General features: G+C 41.8%; 1 protein-coding gene across 6 annotated transcripts in view; it reads left to right on the top strand.

Annotated features, from left to right (window-relative positions):
• Window positions 1–939: 939 nt before the first annotated feature.
• The window catches only part of USP24 (ubiquitin specific peptidase 24), a 146,703-nt gene continuing 126,087 nt past the window's right edge, over window positions 940–21,555 (top strand). For 3 of the 6 annotated variants that reach the window (XM_057540396.1, XM_057540403.1, XM_057540390.1), the window contains exon 1: window positions 940–1,523. In XM_057540396.1, the coding sequence (XP_057396379.1) occupies window positions 1,200–1,523 (324 nt within the window). In that variant the 5' untranslated portion in view covers window positions 940–1,199. The remainder of the gene's footprint in view (window positions 1,524–21,555) is intronic. The other 3 variants (XM_057540399.1, XM_057540398.1, XM_057540391.1) reach the window with 1 other exon arrangement.

Below are 21,555 nucleotides of genomic sequence, written 5' to 3'. Positions count from 1 at the left end.
GGGTGCAGTAGAATGTGGGTGGGTGGATGAGCATCAGGAGGGAAGCAGAGGTCCAAAGTGTTCGAATGAGTCAGAGGCTGAAGGAGGCTGATGCAGTCAGGAGTTTTTGAAGGTTTTCACAGAGAGCACTGGGGTTTGGAGTTCCGGTTGTAAAAATATGTTTCGGACTCTCAGGGGATTTTTGCATGAGTTTGGTAGAGTCCAGTCAGGTTGGCTGGGGGTAGGTGGTGGTCAGTCAATGCTGGAAGGAAAATTCAACGAGGGCTGGGAATTCACTTCAACCAGTTTAGGGTGATTTCAGCGAAAGTTGGAGGGATTTAGGTCAAGAGTATGTGGGGGGTGCATTTCAGCCCGGGTGGGTTGGTTTGCCTGCTTTGGGCATGAATTTAAGTGGGCGCTGAAGGGTATGTCAGGCAGCGTGGCTGGAGGATTTCCTTCAGGACCGCGGTGCAAGTCAGGCCAGGTTTGGGGTGGCTTACAGTAGCCGCCGAGCGCACTGCGTTTAGGCTGCGGTGCGTTCCGGGCCGCGCCGGGGCGAGCAAGTCCGGGAGCGGGAGTCCGGCGGGGACTCCGGCGAGGTTCGGGGGGAACCGCCGTCAGCGCCGGGCAGGATCGCCAGCTCGGGGACTTCGGGGACGTTCCGCGCAGCGCGTTGCACTTTGCTCCCGCCCCTCCCGCGGGAACCTGTTGCTGGAGGAATGGGCGGGCGGCGGCGACGGCGGACAACCCTCCCTTGCCTCCGCCCGGGCCTCACGGCGTCCCTTTCACCCTAGAGACGCTCCGCGGCGCAGCCCCTCCCTTACCGCCTCTATTAAAAAAAGAAAGAAAGAAAGAAAAATCACCCCCCAACCCTCACCCGTGACCGGCGGGCCCCGCGGCTTCTCGTGCGGCTTCCGGGAGCGGACGCGCGGCCCCGCGGGCCGGAGGAGGCGGAGGCGGAGGCGGAGGAGGAGGCCAACATGGCGGCGCGCAGGGCTGGGCCGGGCCGCCGCAGCGCCTGAGCCCTCCACAGCCGTCGCTCGGCTCGGGGCGCCCACCCCCGCGCCCACCCTGGCCCGGCGGCCGCGGAGCGCGCAGCGCAGGAGTGCAGGGGCCCTCCCGGGCGCGGGGACGGCGCGGAGGCAGCGCCGCGCGGCCCGCCAGGCCCCGGACCCGCAGCTTCGCAGCCCGCCGGCTGGCGCGGCCCGGAGGCCCGAGCCATGGAATCGGAGGAGGAGCAGCACATGACCACGCTGCTGTGCATGGGCTTCTCGGACCCTGCCACCATCCGCAAGGCCCTGCGCCTGGCCAAGAACGACATCAACGAGGCCGTGGCGCTGCTCACCAACGAGCGGCCGGGCCTCGACTACGGCGGCTACGAGCCCATGGACAGCGGCGGCGGCCCCAGCCCCGGGCCTGGCGGGGGCTCGCGGGGCGACGGCGGCGGTGACGGCGGCGGCGGAGGCCCTTCCCGCGGCGGCAGCACCGGAGGCGGCGGCGGCTTCGACCCCCCGCCCGCCTACCACGAGGTGGTGGACACCGAGGTGAGGAGGGGCGACCCATGACTCCCGCGGGAGAGGCCAGCGGGCTGGAGTTCCCTGGGGAGGGGACACACCCCACTGGGCTTGGAGTGCGGAGGGCTTGTGAGGCGGGGGAGGCACGGAGAGGGGGGGGAATGGAACACCGGGCTCGTCGGGATGGAGGTCACCGGACTGGGGTCAAGTGGGGAGAAGGGCCCATGGGGAGGGGCTGAATGGCAATAAGGGCTGCAGGGCAGGGCTGCGCGGCAGCGTGAGTAGGGGGTCTCTGGGCTTTGAGCTGAGCTCACTAACGGGGCAGGCCCGGGTCGGGGATGGGGAGGAGGGCCCAAGGCTGGCCTCCAAGATGGGGAGAGCCAGACACGTTGACCTGGAGTGTGTGATGGGGAGGACGCTTGTATCAGGGGGTGAGAAATGGGGTCCTAGGAGATTACGCGAGGGCCCGAGATTTCCCGGCCCAGGGTTTCAGTGAAGGAGTGGGGAGGCACCAGGTTCAGAGTCAGAGAAAAAGTGGGATGGGCCAGCCAGAGTAGCGGCTTTGCTAGGGTCAGGAATGAGGTTAGGAATGGGGTTTGGGTTTTAGCCAAGGACCAGAAAGAGAGGAGATTGGTCGTGGTCTAAAATGAAGAGGGACTGGGCAGAGGCCAGGAATGACAAGGATTGATAGGAAGTGGGGAGGGGGGTCAGCTGCAATAAAGTCTGGGGCGGGGGGGGGGCGTCGTTGAGGTCAGATATTAAAGCCACGGGGATTAGACTGAGAGAGGTTAGAGATAAGATGCCAGGGCAGGAGTCAAAGCTGAGGAGGGGCTAGGCAGTGATGGGACTGGAGTTGGAGGATGAAGTTGGGACCAAGTCTGGGTAAGCAGAGTACTGGTCACCGATTAAGTCAGAAATGAGGGAAAGCTAGACTGGAGAAAGGGATTGGAGCAATACTGAGGGTGCTATGTAGAGGGACAGGGACAGGGCGGGAGATACGGGGACTGGAGAAGTCTGTTAAGGAGAAAGAGGGCCGTCTAGGCGAATGGCTTTGGTCAGAAATCTCAAATCTGGGTGGAGACGATTCCTTTTTGTTTTAGTTAAGGATGTGAGCAAAGAACATGGGGGGAGAAAACAGACTTTACCTCTGATTTTTTAAAAAGCATCAACCAGAAGCAACAGTGCTTGTGAATAATTACTTTGCAGAAATATGGCAGCTCATGGTAGGAGTTTTGGTCAGATTCACTGCTTAGTACATTTCAAGGGTCCAGTAGAGCAGGTTGGCCTACTCTAGTGGTTTGGGTTTTTTAGTAGAGATGTGAATTTGGATAATTCTTAATGAAGCTAAGCCTCCTGATAGAATTCTTTCCTAAATAATGTTCTATCCTTTTAGTTATATTCTTTTGCAGCAGTTCCTTGGGCTGAAGTATTTTGGGAAAGAAGGCAGCACTTCAAAAAGCCAGATTTCTTCACAAGATCTCTTTGGTTTCCAGACTTCCACACACTTGGTTGATTACCCTCTGTTACCTAGTAACTCAGCTAGATCATTGACTAGTATATGGCAGTAAAGTTTGTAATTAGGCCTAGTTTTGGAAAAAATTCCCATATATTTAAATAACTGTACCTAAGTCACTTTAAGAAATGAGCTTCTCTTTGCAAGTCCCCGTCACTCCTCTCCTTGTTCCTTCGAGTTTTTTAAATAAATTTATTTATTTATTTTTGGCTGCGTTTGGTCTTCATTGCTGCGCGCCGGCTTTCTCTAGTTGCGGCGAGTGGGGGCTACTCTTTGTTGCCGTGCGCGGGCTTCTCATTGCGGTGGCTTCTCTTGTTGCGGAGCACGGGCTCTAGGCATGTGGGCTTCAGTAGTTGTGGCACACGTGCTCAGTAGTTGTGGCTCACAGGCTCTAGAGCGCAGGCTCAGTAGTTGTGGCACACGGGCTTAGTTGTTCCGCGGCATGTGGGATCTTCCCGGACCAGGGATCGAACCGCTGTCCCCTGCATTGGCAGGCGGATTCTTAACCACTGCGCCACCAGGGAAGCCCCCTTCCTTCTAGTTTGACCCAGTTTTGAAATCAAGAAGAAAGCCATTGCTTTTTCTGAAGATGCTTGTAAGGCCCTACAAAGTTCAGTGTATCCTCATTTTGTGAAAAATTTTACTCTCTTTTTCTTTTGTCACACCTTTTAATTTCCTAGAATTGCAAAATCAAAATAAATTATAATGCTTCGTGGTACTTTAACATTAGTTGTACTGCCTGTACATTTAAATACTAAGAATTGGGACTGGCTTCTTTGCATATGAATGACAGGCTGAGGAGTTTGCTTTAACGTAAAATCCAGAGAATCTATGACTTTTTGAAGAATCGTGTCAAGTTTTCATTTCCTCTTGACCTGTGGATTTGGCTGCACCATTTAATTTTGAGAGTTCACTAGGGGCTGGTTACTGAGGCTGATTAACCCAGAAGAGTATTGGCAAGGATACAGGGAGACACTTTCCTGGCACCCAGGAGCCTGGTGAGAATATCTAACCCCGTTTTTGCCTCTAGTTTTACAGATCTTATTGCATGCCACCTGTGCACCTTGTTGGTCATCCTTGCTGTAGACAGTGGGAACCTGAGGCATTTGATCTTGGGAAATAGGGAGAAGTGCTAAACATTGCTGAGCATCTACACAGTGTGTCAGGCACTATGTTAGGTGCTTTATACATTTTATTTAATCCCCAATGAGAGAGTTAATAAGATCACCATTTTAGAGCTATGCTTGGCTAGTGGCAAAGTCTGAATTTGAACCTGTTCTCTCTGACTTCCAAGACAGTGTACTTTTCATTCTGCTCAACTCATGGTTTTAGGATTGAATTCATTTTAAGATAAGGAAAAATAAAGAGGGAAAAAGACAAATTTGGAGGCTCCTGTACAAGTCTAGGAATGATGTGGCTGGCAATTGCTGAATCAAGGCATTAGGAATAGGATAATGGGTAGAATGAAAGGAGAATCATAGATTTTTAAAGCAGAAGACTTTAGAAATTAATGATTAGTTTGGCTCCGTTGTTTTACAAGTGCAACCTTGCAGGCCCCAAAGGGGAAGTGACATGTCCCCACAGAGCCAGTTAATGGAAGAGATGGGACTAGAACCCAGCCCCATGCACTGCAAGTCCAGTGTGCTTTCTCCCTACCAGCGGCCTGCCTTTCAAATGAAAAGGGGACAGGACACAGTAATGGGTTGAAGCAAAGGGAAGTATAATAAACAGTGTGAAGATTGCCAGCTCTTGTGTAATCTACTTGTTTTATTTCTAAAAAATTAGTACCTTGTTTGAAAATATATAAATTTCTATTTGCCCTGTAGGAAATTTCAGTTTCAGTGTCCTCTTAAAAATGTTTGGGAATATACAGATTAAAATCTAATTGTTAAAAAAGAAAAAATGATTACATTTATTTTATATTTGTCATTTGGGGACAGGAATGATCCTCTTATTTGGTAAACATTTGATGCCTTCCAGGTCCTGGGGCTGGGAATAGAGTGCTGAACAGAAAGTGAAGGTTACATTCTGGTGGATCTTAGTGCAAGCCACTCATTTTGCAAGAAATGACTTCCCATGGTCATGTAGTTAGGTAAACCAGTTTAGTAATTTGGGCCCATGCTATAATTAGTACTTGGTTTAAAAATTAAAATTTGGAAAGTAAAAGACGTTAACTTCTGGTTCAGTAGCAGCAAGGAGAATGCAGATAAAAAAAGACCCAGATATCTAGCAGAACACATAAAACTGCACAGAAAGCCACTTTTTAAATATCCTCCAGTGAAGTAAAGGTATTGCTTTGCAGAAAGTTGTGTTTGGTTGTTATTAGTATTGTTGGATGTAGATGTATATGTAATTCTTGGTCTCTGGGTCTGGACGGGACTTTGAAAAGTTATCCAGTTTTGATTTTGAATAGCATTACTTCAAACCCTTTCCACGGCAGGTAGCAGTCTGTTCTATTATTAGAGAGTGAGATCTCACAGCTGCTCTAAATAACTTATCCAGATGTTTAACACCCCCACTGTCAGAATTCTTCAGTGCTATATGGCTGTCAACCCCCCTGACCACTACTCAGGGCATGCCCCCTGGTTCTGCCCTCCACAGAGCTGGGAGAGAGTTGGTCCTTTAACAATTGTGATCCTGTCCAGAGAGTTAGTAGAATTTAGAACCAAGAACTGTTGTAGGCACCTTTTAAAATTTAACAGTTGTGAAATATACCTTATTTGTTATTAAGTCTCCTTCTTTTGTCTTTAGAAAATACAAAAATGGAATTTTAAAAAATAAATTTATTTATTTATTTATGGCTGTGTTGGGTCTTCATTGCTACGCGTGGGCTTTCTCTAGTTGTGGCGAGTGGGGCTACTCTTCGTTGTGGTGCATGGGCTTCTCCTTGTGGTGGCTTCTCCTGTTGTGGAGCACGGGCTCTAGGTGCGCGGGCTTCAGTAGTTGTGGCTCGCGGGCTCTAGAGCACAGGCTCAGCAGTTGTGGCGTATGCACTTAGCTGCTCCATGGCATGTGGGATCTTCCCCGACCAGGGATCGAACCCATGTCCCTTGCATTGGCAGGCAGATTCTTAATCACTGCGCCACCAGGGAAGTCCCTAAAATGGAATTTTCTTGCAAGGAGATTTTAATTAACAGCTAGAAATACCTTCCTCAGTGTCTAGTTCTGTGATAATTAATATTCCTAGAAGTGACATTTAATGCTGTGATCTCATCAATATTGTGAACTGCTTGTTTTGTTCCTGCTGTATTGTGGATAGTCTTTCTGGAAGTATTTTGTCAGGCGTGTTTGCAAGATTTCATTGCTACTTTGTTAAGAGCCCCAAAGTTGGTCCTGCTAGAATATATATAAACCACATTACTTTGTAACTCCTTAACTCATTTCTGCCTCCTTTTTTCCTTTTGGTATTAAGTGGGTAGTTATACATGAATTAAAGTTATAATACATTTTATATACAATATGTAATATGTTATATGATATATTAAGGTTTATATTAAAATTCATGCCCTTTTTCCCTAAAATATACAATCCTAGCTCATTTGATGTAGAGTAAATATCAAATAAGTAAATTTTAGTTATTATTTGTGATTTAAATACATGACTTGTGGTTTCTGATTTACTGTGATTTGTTAAATTAGAAAAAGTGGAATCTATTTAAAAGTTTTAGAGTTAAAAAATAATTCCAAAAATCAGTTGAAAGTAAATGAAAAATAGGGAATCTGAAAGATTAATTTTGAAATAAGAATTTCTTTATAATCTAGTATATAGGTATCTCCTTTGTGAATGAGGCTTATGAGTTCATCTGACAGTTGGTTCTCACCTTGTAATTACCTGGCCATTTGCTATTAGAATGAATGTAATTTGGCATGAAGGAAATACCTCTTGTGTGTCAGTGAGTGTGTATTCTAGTGAAATCATAATAGGTAGTGACAGCTTTATACAACATAATAATGCTGTTAGCTTAAAATTTGAAACCAATTACAATATTAGAAAAGTAAATGTTGTAATGTTTTAACAATTTGAGGAAAGAGTTTCAGCTGTAATACGACCCAAATAGCAGACGTCGGTGTACTACACATCTTTGTACTTACTGCTCAAATATCATATAATATTGATTTTATTTGAATTTGAGTGCAAACATGAAAAATTTTTACTTTTAATAGAACTATTATATTAGGAAAGATTTAGTTGACTAATACTTTTCATGTCTGGAGTTCAGTTTTCCAGGAAATTTTTCTTATTTGGAACACCAGAGAGAAGTAAGAAGTAAAATACATAAGATTAAACCATTTCAAAACACCCCCATACGTTTAATGCACTCAAGATCATGCATTTCATTCATTTGTGTCTTAGCTTGTTTTTTTAAAAACATAGTTCAAGTAAGTTTTAATATTAGGTTTCCTATCAAATTAGAAGTGTTTTGTAGTAGTCCAAACGTGAGGTGGTGAGCTGTTGGAGGCAAGTGCATTTGACAGTAGTGAGAAGTGACAGGTAGCCCAGGGGTAAAGGAGGGGATAGGAAAACCTTAAAAACAAGGCAGGCTCACCCGTTTGTATAGGGCGATGTGAAACAGCTTTATGTGCTACATGCCCCTGAGAGGCTGTTTTTACTGATGCCACACTCAAGAAAAGGTTACAGTATGTTCTGTTTAAGAAAGGTCAGGAACGTGTAATACAAGGTTTTCATTTAAAAAAAAAAATGGAAGAAGAAGAAAGTTGGACACATTAAAGAAATAAGCTTTCAGGTACCTGGAAAATTCAGATACGAGGGACATTTCAGCCTGAGGCTTCTACATTGTGGAGGCATTGCTGAGTAGGCTGTGCTTCATTTTCAAGAGTAGATGTTTTTTTCTCACCTTCCTTCTAGGGAGTTTTAGTTTCTTTTTTTAAGTTTGTATTTCTCATTCTCATTGTTATCATAGGAATTTTTATTATTCAGTATTGAAATATTTTTCAGTCACAGTTGAGTTGTAAAAATTTTTTGTTAAGCTCATGTTAGTAGTAGGTGACAGTAGATTTGGTTTATTTTTATTTGTTCTGAAGAAGAGAGCTAACACAATTAAGTTGATATTTCATTCTGATAATCTTTCCAGAAATTGAAATGCTTTAGCCATGAAGCAGAGGTGTGTGGAATCTTTTTCTAGAGCTAAGTTGAAGTTTTATTTTTCTTCTTAGAAATAAGTAATACCCTAGGTGACCACCAAAGTCTTTTCACTTCTTAAGTTCTAGCACACAGTTCTCTTTCCTGTAGTGTCTTAGTTATGTGCATTGTAAAATTCAATTGACAGCATTTGATATGCTTTCACTTAGGTTTAAGATGTTTATGTTAGAAATATTTTATTAAAAAAAAGTAAATATGATACAGTCTTTATCAGTAGGCTTCCAAAATGGTTTCTGAAATTAAAATCTTTTCCAGAAAGATTTGTTGGTCAGACATTCTGTTGCCAAGGCTTTTCAACTTCTGCTTTGTGTTCTTTTAGAATCTAGCTTTTCATAAACAGGTCAGCATTTTTTGGCTTTTTTTCCCTCTTTCCATTTCTCTTATATTGGCAATTTTCGTTGAAAATTGAATTGCTTTGTGAAACTTATAGTTAGAAGCCTACAGTGTAGCATTTTGGTAGCAATTTAAAATAAATTTCAGATCCTAAAAAATATGAAGGTATTCCATACTGCCCATGGCAACACCATCTGTCAATTATTTAATTTATTCTAGACTCCTTACTCTCTCTTCTTATCAAATAGCCTGTTAATTCTAACCCTAAATATCTCTCCTGCCCCTTTTGTCTGTTTCCTCTGTTACTGCTTTGGTTTTGTTCATGTCCCTTTCTTACTGTTTCTCTGTGCCACTCACTGGTGCCAGAATGATCTTTGTAAAGTGCAAATTTCAGTTCTGGGATAACCTCGCTTAAAAATGTTTGGTGGTTCCTTATTTCCTGTAGGTAAGATCTAAACTCCTTTCTTTCAAGGTCTCCATACTTATCCATCCCGTCTTACCTCCTGCGTTCCAGTGCCATGCTCTCCCTTGCAGTTCAGGGGCCATCTGTTCCCCACTCTCACCTCCGAGCCCCAATATCCATCTGCCTGGCTGACATGGATTCATTCTTCAAGATTACCTCAAATGCCATTCCTCCTCAAGGCACACCTGTCTCACATGGCCACATTCTCCCACTGCATTCTGTATGTACACCAAGTAAAGCAGTGATCATGTTTTAGTTACTAAAGAGATGTGTTTACATATATGTATCTGTTTCCATTGGACTTGAGGAGCAGGATTATTTCTTTCTATCTCTGTGTCCTAGGACCCCTGGCTCACAGAGTTTGATTGGATAGATAACTAAATGAATGGATGAAAAGAACACCTTAAGTGAAATAAAAAGTCAAATGGTATTTGAAAGAGTATTGAACCAGGAACTTGGGAGACTGTACATTTCTCTTCAAGGTTCTGTTGATTGCCAGCTATAGTATTGGGCAAGTCAGTTTGCCTCTCTGAGCCTCAGTTTTCTCACCTATGAAATGGGCATCTTGCACTAGATCTATGGTTAAATTTTTTCATTCTTTCACCTCTTCGAGAAATTTAAAGCTATGAGGCCTTTCAGAAAACAGCACATGTAAATATACACACTTGGTTTTTTAAATAAACTGGTGCTAAAACACTAATGCTATTATTTTTGGGTGATAGGACATACAGGTAATTCTCTTCCTTTTTTCTGAATTAAAAAAAATTAATGAGTTTTTGAAAAGTATATAAACTTTATTAAATGAAGACAAACCAAAACCGTTAAAAATAAAAATAGCTTTAAAAAAATAGACTAGGGCTTCCCTGGTGGCTCAGTGGTTGAGAATCTGCCTGCCGATGCAGGGGACACGGGTTCGAGCCCTGGTCTGGGAAGATCCCACATGCCGCGGAGCAGCTGGGCCCGTGAGCCACAACTGCTGAGCCTGCGCGTCTGGAGCCTGTGCTCCGCAACAAGAGAGGCCGCGATAGTGAGAGGCCCGCGCACCGCGATGAAGAGTGGCCCCCACTTGCCGCAACTAGAGAAAGCCCTCACACAGAAACGAAGACCCAACACAGCCAAAATAAATAAATAAATAAATAATAATTTAAAAAAAAAAAAAAAAATAGACTAAAGTATTTCATGATTCTTAGGAAAATTTTGCCTAGACTCCAAAATTATTTTAAAACTTTGCTACTGAGGAAAATTAAATATAGAAAGATTTAATTCGTGTTTTATCTAACTGAAATACGGAAAAAAGTATACTGCTTCCTAACATACAATTGGGAACATTTTAAAAAATCTAGATTTTATATTTGATTATCTACTTATTAGATAGGTTCTAATTAGTTCTAGTTATAAGAAAACTGGCTTGGAAGATGTGGTTCAGCAGGACTTTTCAATTTTGAGTCACGTCTTGAGCTTTAATGGAGCTTCTGTTTAGTTGCTTTTCCTGCCTTTCTCCTTTTCTTCATGCTCCCCCCCCACCCCCGGCCCTCGCCTAATATCTCAGAGCATTTTGCCTTGTTGACTGTTTGTAGGACTTTTCTTATCTATGACTCCGGTGTGTTTGGATTGGCCTTTAGGTTACCTGCCAGCATTTAAAGACTATCCAAGATCTTTGTGTTTTGGAAACAGCTGTCTTTAGAGCACAGTTTTTTTGTTTTGTTTTGTTTTGCTTTGCCAAAGGGATGGAATAGAGATGCACACCTGGCCAACAAGGCCTTCCCTTGTCACCTCTCTTTTCTGTGACCTGTAACACTGTTACTCATGATTGTTGGGCTGTTGGTGGGCTCCAGACTCAATCTTATCTGCTGTTTTCAAGAAACATTCCACTCACTTGACTCTTTCTGTCATTTGCATACCTTAATGTACTCTTTCATGTGTATTTACACATTCATTTTTAAGAGGGCAAGACTGCTATTTCCGGTATTTTTATTAAATGGAAAATAAAGAGTTCTCAGAAGAAAAACTCTAGATTTACGTTAAATAATGATACAAATCAAATTCCAATGATAAAAACAGGCATTACACCAAAAATGTCAGAGCAGCCAGACAGTTAATAGCCCATTTAACAAAACACTTAAACGTACCTTCATTCAGTAGGTTTTTATTGAGCATTGACTGTGTGCTAGGCACTGAGCTAGACGTTGGGAATACAGTGGTGAACCAATCACACGTAGTCCCTTCTCTGTTCCAGTTTCAAGGCTGGTGGATTTCTTATGCTTTATGTCCAATAGATTATAATGTTATAATTCAGAAAATTAAGGCCTTGAAGAGTTGTGGGTTAAGTGTGAAGAGATTAGATCTATCAAAAGCATTTGAGTAGTGCCTCAAGAATTTTTTTGTGATGTAATTTGATCTATAGTGATATCCATTGCCAGGAAAGCAAGTGATATTGTTTTTTCAAGTGATATTTCTTTAGTGCCATGGAATGTACAGAATTTGTATTTATTTACTTGTTGAATGTTTAATATTAGTAGGTTAATGATTCTCTCAACTAGTATCTCTTTTAAGAATGATGCTAATTATTTCAACTAAATGTCATTACTTTTTGTCCTAAAATCATGAATATGTATTTTTTTTCCCAGAAAGGAGAAATTGCCCTAGGAATGGGTCTTTTTTAGGCTAAAAATCTCTTATGATTGTTGATAATAACCCCCAAAAAGGATGTTTTAAAGCTGGAGGAATGTTGTTGATTTTAGAAAGACTTAACGATGGTGGCAGTAACAGTAACTCTAAATGAAAAACCTGTCTGGTATTAATAACGTTAGGAATCCTTAGTTTATTATCAATATTGTGTGTGTATGTGTGTGTGTGTTTAGTTTTATGTTGGAGTGGACTGTCTTTACTAAATACTGTAATACTTTTAAAATGTTAGTAATTTTCATTTTGTAAGATTTCCTTCTCATAATGTCTGCTTCATTTGAAATGTTTTGGTGAGTTACAGTAGCAACAGATCATTCTATATTTCACAAGTTTATATATCATATTTGTTTTTGAGAAAATGTCAGTTGTCTATTAAGCAATCAGTATTCTCGGTGTTGAAGTTACACCAGGCAAAAAATGTTTGTGTAATATATAAAATTTGTACCATAAAAAAACAATTGGTTCATGATATGTGTACATATATACTGACATCTGTAGAGAATAACAAGTGAGTGCTGTTTGCTTTTTATTACTTTGAGGTTTTTATGGTTGGAGTATAAAACAGGTCTGTGGTAAAAGAATTCCAAGCATTTGTTAAGGAGGATCAAAGACCAGAATCAATGCTGAGTTACCTTGGATTCACCCAGTTCACAGTGGTTATAATACAGGAGAGAAATATCAAGAATACCTTACACTTCATAAAACAGAAAAATTATCTGTAGAACTGAGAATATTTCCTGTCCTCTCCTCTCCCTATTCCAATAAACAATACTAAAAGTTGTAAATTTAAGGATTAAAATTGAAGATTTGTTTCAAAGCTGGAAGGGACCATTGGGATCTTGTGGTGTTAAATCTCGTCAGTTTAGGGATGAGGACCTTGACTCTTGGATCATTAGCAAAGTCAGGAAGGGAACTAGCCTTCTCCTTCTCAAGAAGTGTTTTGTATAGTTTACCACACTGTCTTTCTGACATGAGGAAGTCTTTTACTGTAGATCATCTTTAGTATATCCTTCCTCGTAAACTTGCTGTATCTTAATTATCACCATTTCCTTTGTTAGATACTAGTTTCAGTTAGGGGGGCAAAGTTGACATTTGATTCATTTTTTTCCCCGTTGAAGGTGTTTATCTTGTTTACCTTGCTTTCTCATTCAGCACTTTCTAATGTCAGCAGCTGTTGACAAGTTTATAAAAGGTGGTGAGGGTTGAGGAGGGGAAGGTTGAACAAGTGCTGTCATTTGTGAAGGTGCTGTGTCTGTCTGTCTACTTAGCATCCTTGTAAACCTGACAAGGATTAGTGACCCCCTGCCTGAGTCTATCCATAGTTGCACATGGGTGCTGGGTATTTAAAAATAAGCTTAATAGTCAGTATATAAATCTCTTGAAATAATATATGCCTAATTTGTATATCTTTTACTTTCTTAAAACTGCCTTTTTGTTCTCTATGTATCAACTGTAGGTTTGAAATCAAACATTTTGAATGATACCTTGGAAAGGTATTAATACTCTAAAAACATGACACTTGCCTTAATTATATATTTTAATGAATACAGAAATAAAACAGTGTGTGTTGATTAACTCTTAGAAGATACATTAAAAAAAAAAAAACAGCCTTAAAATATGCCAGGTCCTTTTATGACTCCTAGCCTATTATGCACGTGCTTTTTTTCCTGGCCTGTCCTCCTTATCCCTCTTTCCCCTTCTCTTACTATATTGGACCAGGAGAGTTAGTCCATAGCACTGTGTGACATCAGTTTGATCCTTGTACTTGATGCTTTCTCCACAAAGTAGATTTAACGCAAGCTCGTGGTTGGCAGAGTTAGGTATTGGACATCCTCCTTATTTCAGTCTAGCGAGTCCCATGAGATTCCAAATACTAACATACCACATGTACTGTTAATCAGGTTTGCTACTGGTTTTCTATTAGAGCTTGATGCTCTCTATTCCACTTCCTCCCATTCACTCTTCCCCTTTACCCAGTTAAAAGTCCCTTCTTGAGTTTGAATAGAAACCCTTACCTACAATGCTCTGTCATAGCATTTACCCCATTATATTGGAATTATTCATGTATTTGTCACCCAGACCGAATTGTAAGGCTTTTGAGGTCAGGGTCTGATCTTCTGTATTTTTCATAAAGTCCAGGGGAACACTTGACATAGGAGGTGCTAAATAAAAGTATCTGATCTGGAAAATATTTAGTTTGCATCAACATTTTGGAACACATTTTCCCCCATTCACGTGTATCGAGTAGTTTCTTAAAGTGAATCTTGCCTAAAATAACCTACACCATAGCTTGAAGGTAACAAGTATTTTGATAGTCCTATAGCAGATTTCTGTCATGGTATTTACCTTGTTTTGCAGTTTGAGGGAAGGAACTTTTTTTGAACTGTTGCCAATGTCTTTCTGATGGATACCATTTTGGACATGACACATTAAATGTGAACTTTTGTATTCAGAACGGAGGGTAACTCCCTCCGTTTTGTAAGTTTTTTCTGTAGCTCATAGAAAAATATTGCACACAGGAAAGAGCATAATGCATGATAAAAGAAACAAAACTTTTTTTAGCCTTTGGTAGGACCGTTGAACAGTCTGTTTTTATGTAGCTTTGTTACATGTCTTAGTTGAGCTCAGCTTCATTAAGGAGAAGATTATTTGCAGAGATTGTCATTTCTGAGAAGAAAGAAATACGCTACAGAATAATTAAAATAGCAAACTGATTTTTAGTGTTGTTTCTGTTTCAGATTGTCCTATTTGTTTCACTTATCAATATAATAATGATTAATGATGTTACTAATAATCCAAGTGAGTTTATTTTGAAGTAAAGCTATTGAGACACTGTTCGGTTTTTACCCCTCCTTTCTTACCCCGGTGTAAAAAAAAAAAATGTGTGTGTAGAAAGTAGGAAGAGGAAAGAAACAGCAGTATGGGAACCGTTTGTGCCGTGCTGAACAAATACTTGTTGAATGCCTTTGATTCCGGTCTGGCTTCTGATTGCTAAAACACATCCCTGCTTCTTAGGAGCTCCTAGCCCATTGCAGTGATCCTGAGGGGTGGGTAGGGGTGACCAGCAGCAGATCGGGTTGCTTTTTCAGGATAGCTTGTCCCCTACAGGGCCCCTAACTATCCCAGGAGCTTCTGACAGAGTGGGGTGGTGTGAATCTCCTAAGGACAAAGACAGTGTCCTACAGAACCACAACAGTATTATCTCAACCAAAGGAATTTAACAACGATACATTAGTATTCTCTATTATTTAGTCCATATTTAGATTTCCCCACTTGTACCAAAAATATCCTTTATAGACATTTTAAAAAACAATCCAGGATTGAATCAAAAATTATCACCTCACACCTGTCAGAATGACTATCATCAAAAAGAATACAAATAACAAACGCTGGCGAGGATGTGGAGAAAAGGGAACCCTCATACACTGTTGGTGGGAATGTAAATTGGTGCAGCCACTGTGGAAAATAGTATGAAGGTTTCTCAAAAAACTAAAAATAGAACTACCATATGACCCAACAATTCCACTCCTGGGTACATATCTGAAAAAAACAAAACACTAATTTGGAAAGATACATGCATCCCAGTGTTCATAGCACCATTACTTACAATTGCCAAGGTATGGAAGCAGCCTAAGTGTCCATCAACACATGAATGGATAAAGAAGATGTGGTATATATATACACAAAGGAATACTACTTAGCCATAAAAAAAGAATGAAATTTTGCCAATTGCCACAACATGGATAGACTTGGAGGGCATTATGCTAAGTGAAATAAGTCAGACAGAGAAAGACAAATACTGTATGATATCACTTATATGTGGAATCCAAAAAATACAACAAACTAGTGAATGTAACAAAAAAGAAGTAGACTCACAGGAAAAATAGAGAACAAACTAGTGGTTACCAGTGAGGAGAGGAGACGGGGGAGGGGCAATATAGGGGTAGGGAATTAAGCGGTATAAACTATTAGGTATAAAATAAGCTACAAGGATATATTGTACAACATGGGGAATATAGCAGACATTTTATAATAACTATAAATGGAACATAACCTTTTAAAAATCATGTGGGGAGTTCCCTGGTGGCACAGTGGTTAAGAATCCGCCTGCTAATGCAGGGGACATGGGTTCGAGCCCTGGTCTGGGAAGATCCCACATGCCGCAGAGCAACTAAGCCCATGCGCCACAACTATTGAGCCTGTGCTCTAGAGCCCGCGAGCCCCAACTACTGTGCCCGAGTGCCGCAACTACTGAAGCCTGTGTGCCTAGAGCCCGTGCTCTGCAATAAGAGAAGCCACCGCAATGAGAAGTCCACACGTTGCAACGAAGGGTAGCCCTCTGCTCGCCACAACTAGAGAAAGCCCGCGGGCAGCAACGAAGACCCAACACAGCCAAAAAAAAAAAAAAAATTATGTAATAAAGTACTAGGCCATATATTAAGCACTTCAAATGCATTATTGTGTTGAAAAAAAATGCAGGATTGAATCAAAAATTATGCATTGCATTTGGTTATCATATCCCTTTAATGTAGATTCTAGAATAGTCTTTACATCTCTTTAGTCTTTTGATGCTGACATTTTTGAAAATAACCCAGTTCTCATATTGTATTTTTAAAGGATTTTATAATTGAATCATTTTAAATGCACAGGAAAGTTTTATCATTGTCTATTAAGGTAATAAGGAAAACTGAACAAAAATATTAACTTCTTTCATGACATAATTTGCTCCTCTTTAATAAGACTGCACTTTCAATCATCTTTATTCTGATCTTTTATAGAATTTTAGCATTTTTAGAGGCAAAGAGGGGTCTTAAATCTATAGGTAAACGTTTTCATTTTATAGATGAAACTAAAATATGAAGTTATCAAGTCTTATCTAAAACAGTGGTTCCCAACCAGGGGTGATTTTGCCCCTGGAGACATTTGGTAATGTCTGGAGACCTTTTTGGTTGTCACAACTAGAGGGATACTACTGGCACATAGTGGGTAGAGGCCAGCGATGCTGCCAAACGTTTCACAGTGCACAGAACAGCCCCCCTCAACAAAGAATTATCCAGCCTAAAATGTCAGTAGTGCCGAGGATAAGAAACCCTGGTCTGAAATCATACAGCTAGTGGTGGGCTTAAATCCATGTGTCTTGACCCTCAGTTCTGTATTCTTTCCACACACAAAACATACAATGCCTTATTTTCGCTCCCTTTCATTCTGCCTGCCTTCATCCTCCGTTTCTTCACTTTGAACCTTTTTTGTTAAGCCTGAGTTAATGAATTTCTTGATGCCTGTAAGGATTAAGATGAATTAGAGCATATTGCTAGAAGAACATGGAGTGTCTTTCTAAAAGAGAAATATAAAAGTGCTTTCAGTGGAGTTTTGTTCCTCTAAGTAAAAACGTGTGCAAAAGAACCTTTTAAAAGCAGTTTGGATAACCGTAACAGCTCTTTACTTTGTTTATATGATGTTTGAGTTTACAGAGCATTTTCACATACATTATCTTATTTAGTACTCACAAAACCCCTTTGTAGTTATAAGCAAACAAATGGCAGTGTCCTTTTCAAAAGTGAGGAAATGAAGGGTCAAGGAAAATAATATATCCCATCTGACTGTGGTCAGGTAGGCATTAGTTAAAATTACATGGAGCAAGATTTCAGTTGAAATGTTATCTTTGCTAAAAAGGAACAGGCAGTCTCAAAATGTCATAGGCTCCTGGTTTCTAGACCTGTTTAGGCAGAAGCTCTGGGATATTTCCGGGGATGTGGAAGGGATTCAGGTATCACCAAAGGTTTAGACACTGGCGGTAGAGTGGAGAGTTAGATACAGCTTGTTGAGTAACACGATCCAATTAGTGCACCAAACCTGTGAATAGATCAAGTTTAATACAACGCAGTATTTGTTGTTATGGAGATAGAAGAAAGTGCTTTAAATATGCCACACTCTCTCTTTGGTGGCAGTCTCTCACACATACAGTTCTCTAGACCTAGAATCCCTTCCCCTTCTCTATCATTTCCTAAGTATTTATTAGGTGCTTAACATTCATTCATTCATCCACCAAATATCTACTGAGCACGTACTCTGTATCAAGGACTGTTGGAGATAATGCAACAGACAAAACAAAAATTCTGCCCTGGTGGAGCTTATATTCTGGCTGAAGGAAGACAGACAGCAAACAAGTCAAATGTAGAATGGTGAGTGCTATAGAAAACAATTAAGCAGGGAATGGTGCAGAGAGCATGCTGGACTAGGGGGTAGGTGTCACAGGGCTGCTTTTTAAAATGAGGTTCAAAGGTGGAGGGGGCAGCTCCTCACCAGAGCCTTGTAGGCAATTGAAATGGCCTTTTCGTCAGAATGAGGAAGGCAAGCGTTGAGGGTTCTGAACAGGGAGGTAGCGTGATCTTATGGGAAAGATCCAGAGTTTGTTTTTGGATGTGTTTATTTCAGATGCCTATTAAATACCCTAGTGGAGATGTCAGAGAGGGAGTCGGAGAGATGCCTGGAGCCTAGGGAAGAGGTCCCTGCTGGAGCTGAACTGTGAGTGCCTTCAGCTTGGAGATGGTATTGAAGACCATTAGCTTGTGCATTCTCAGCAGGGCCAACAGCACTCCAAAGGGCCAAAAATTGTTTCCTGAGGGGTGAAGAAAATCTTAGATATTACAGTGGTTGGCTCCAAAGCTCAACCCTAGCCAACACAGTCTTATTCTTTAGTATTTAATAAATGGAGATGGGATGATGGAGGAAAAAAAAATGTTTAAAAGGCTCCTCGAAGGTGTGATCATGAAAACAAGGTTGAGAAACACTGCGCTAAATGTGACTCCGTGAGATCGCCAAGGGAATGTGTGTGTGTCTGAAGTAAAGAAGAGTTCCGAGGACTGGGTTCCCAGGTACTCCAGTGTTAAGGGACTGAGGTGACAAGGGGGGACCAGCAGAGGAGAGCGAGGAGTGGCTGGTGAAGAGAGAGGAGCCAGGCAGGGGCTTTGTCCTGGAAGCCACGTGGAGGAGGTGTTTCGGGGCGACGGCGCCCTCAGCTGAGTTAAAGGTTGCTGGTGGCCGGGGTCAGGTGAGGACTGAGCATTACCGTGTGCTCGAGGCTGAAGAAGCTGGATGCTTACTTAGGTCTCAGCCTAAATGTCATTTCATTTGTAGGCTACCTTTGACCATGGTAGGCTAGGTCCCCTTCTTCTTCTTTTTTTTTCCTTCTTTTTTAAATTGTGGTGAAAAACACAAAACATAAAATCTACCATCTTAGCCGTTTTCGAGTGTACAGTTCAGCAGTGTTAAGTATAGTTACCTTTTGTGAAACAGATCTCCAGAACTTTTTCATCTGGTAAAACTGAAATTCTGTACCCATTAAACTACAGTTCCCCCTTTTTCCCCTACCCCCAGCTCCTGGTAACCACCATTCTTTCTGTTTCTATGAATTTGACTACTTCAGATACCTCTTATAAGTAGAATAGCACAACGTCTTCAAGGTTCATTCACGTTGTAGCATATGACAGGATTTTCTTCCTTTTTTTTTTTTTTTTTAGAGCAGAAACTTTATTCTTTTTGTTTATTTGGTTGTGCCGGGTCTTATTTATTTATTTATTTATTTATTTTTATATATTTTTAAAATTTTTGGCTGTGTTGGATCTTCGTTTCTGTGCGAGGGCTTTCTCCAGTTGCGGCAAGCGGGGGCCACTGTTCATCGCGGTGCACGGGCCTCTCACCATCGCGGCCTCTCTTGTTTCGGAGCACAGGCTCAGCAATTGTGGCTCACGGGCCCAGCTGCTCCACGGCATGTGGGATCCTCCCAGACCAGGGCTCGAACCCGTGTCTCCTGCATTAGCAGGCAGACTCTCAACCACTGCGCCACCAGGGAAGCCCCAGGATTTTCATCCTTTTTAAGGCTGAATAAAATATTCCATGATTTCCCCTTCTTACACACTTGCATAATACTCTGTTATTGTAACAAGCTCCTTACAAGAAATTATAATCTCTTATTTAATTGTCTTTTCTGATAGGCAGTGTATCTCAAAGCTTCAAAGACAGGAGGTGTTTGTCTTATTCATTGATGTTTTCACAGCTTCTGGATAATACTGAATGAGAATTCAGTATAAAAACAGAAGACAGAATACTTTACATTGCTTGGAGGAATCTTGAAAAATTTGTTAAAGAGATGATACTTTAACTGATTTTAGAGACTGTCTTAGTCTATTCAGGGTAATATAATAAAATACCACAGAATGGGTGGCTTATAAACAACAGAAATTAATTTCTCATAGTTCTGGAAGCTGGGAAGTCCAGGATCAAGGTGCTGGCAGATTTGGTGTCTGTTGAGGACCTGCTTCCTGGTTCATAGACGGCTGTCTTCTTGCTTTAACCTCACATGGTGGAAGGAAGGGGCAAGGGAGTGCTCTGTGGTCTCTTTGATAAGAGCAGAGCTCTGATGACTTGCTCACCTCCCAAAGGCCCCACCTTCAAATACTGTCATAGCAGGGACTATGTTTTGGCATATGAACTTTGTGGGGACACAAACATTCAGTCTATAGCAAAGGCAAAGTGGTAATATATTGGGTTGAAAAAGAGCATTTTAAGCTTTCTAGGCAGAGGAAAGAACATAGAGGTAGCATGGTTTCACGGCAAGGCCTGTGTACTCAGGGGTCTGAGGAGTTTGGTGTGGTTAGAGCAGAAGGGTTTGTGAAAGTGGCAGATGAGGTTCTCTTTGTAGGCTGTGGTCAGGTGGTGAAGAGCTTTGCATGCCAGTGCTGGAGACTTGCTTTTACTTTCTAGGCATTTACTGGCAGCTGGGAGCTAAAGGAAGTTTCTGAGCAAGTAAGTGATGGGATCAGATTCCTGTTTTTGGTTTGGTTTAGTTTTTGTTTTGTAAAGAAAGATCACTGTGGCATTTTGGAGCGGACACAAGAGTGGGGATAGAATGGTGGCAGGAACAGCAGTCATTTATGTGTGTCGGCTGCAGTCTAAGCAACATGCAGCGAGGGCCTTAATTAAGGGGGTGGACGGCTAGGAGAGACTATTGAGAAGAAATTTTTGAGGCAGGATCACTGTGGTATGGTGACTGACTGACTGGGCAGATGACACAAAGTTTCAGAGATTAGGGATAGTAGAAAAGAAACAAATGTGAAGCAGAAGAACACTGAGTTCTTTGCAGAGGTTGAAGAGTCTGACAGGGATATAGAAGCACTCATCTGAAGCTTGAAGAGAGGTCTGGGCTGCGGGGCACGATGTGCCTGTTTGCTGTGGTTGGCCCCTCTACGTGGGTGCTGTCCCATCTGCGTAATAATCCTGCAAACCAGGCACTGTTCTCTATTTTTTGTTGAGAAAACTAGGGCACATAGAGAGGTTAAGAAGCTTATTCAAGGTCACACAGCAAGCAAGTGGTGGTGACAGAATCAACATTTAGATCTGTCATGTGGGAATATATAGTAAAGGAAATTTCAACAAAATTAAGAATAAAAGGTACTTGCTTCTCCTAGAAAACCCTTGTCTAGAACTTTAGGAATATCAGTGGATTCAGAAATACAAGTGCTTTGGAAGAAAAAGAGTTGATAATCAATCCTCTCTTACCTTCTCAACTCTTGGTTTAGGGGAAATTATATAAGTTTTTTGTTTGGTTGTTTTTTTAATAACAAACAATTTACCTCCATTCTGGAGTGGTGCTTTTAGGGACTGTGCCATCCTACCAGTTTTAGGAGGAATTGGAATACCTCCAGGGGTGCTTAATCTAGAACCTGAGATTTGGAGAAACTTGACTTGAATTCTCATCCCATTCTGAATCCATGAATGACTATTAGCGTTAGGCAAGAGACCATGAGAAATGTGATTTGAGTAACTTGTCTTATTTGAGCCTCAGTTTTGCCCATCTAAAAAAGAAAGATGACAGTTCTTGCCTCATGGGGTTGGGCACCATTCCTGAC

This window comes from Balaenoptera acutorostrata, chromosome 1, assembly GCF_949987535.1.
Source record: "Balaenoptera acutorostrata chromosome 1, mBalAcu1.1, whole genome shotgun sequence".
Lineage (NCBI taxonomy): Eukaryota > Metazoa > Chordata > Mammalia > Artiodactyla > Balaenopteridae > Balaenoptera > Balaenoptera acutorostrata.
Note: the sequence above shows the minus strand (reverse complement) of the source record. Positions and strands in the feature narration are given on the sequence as shown.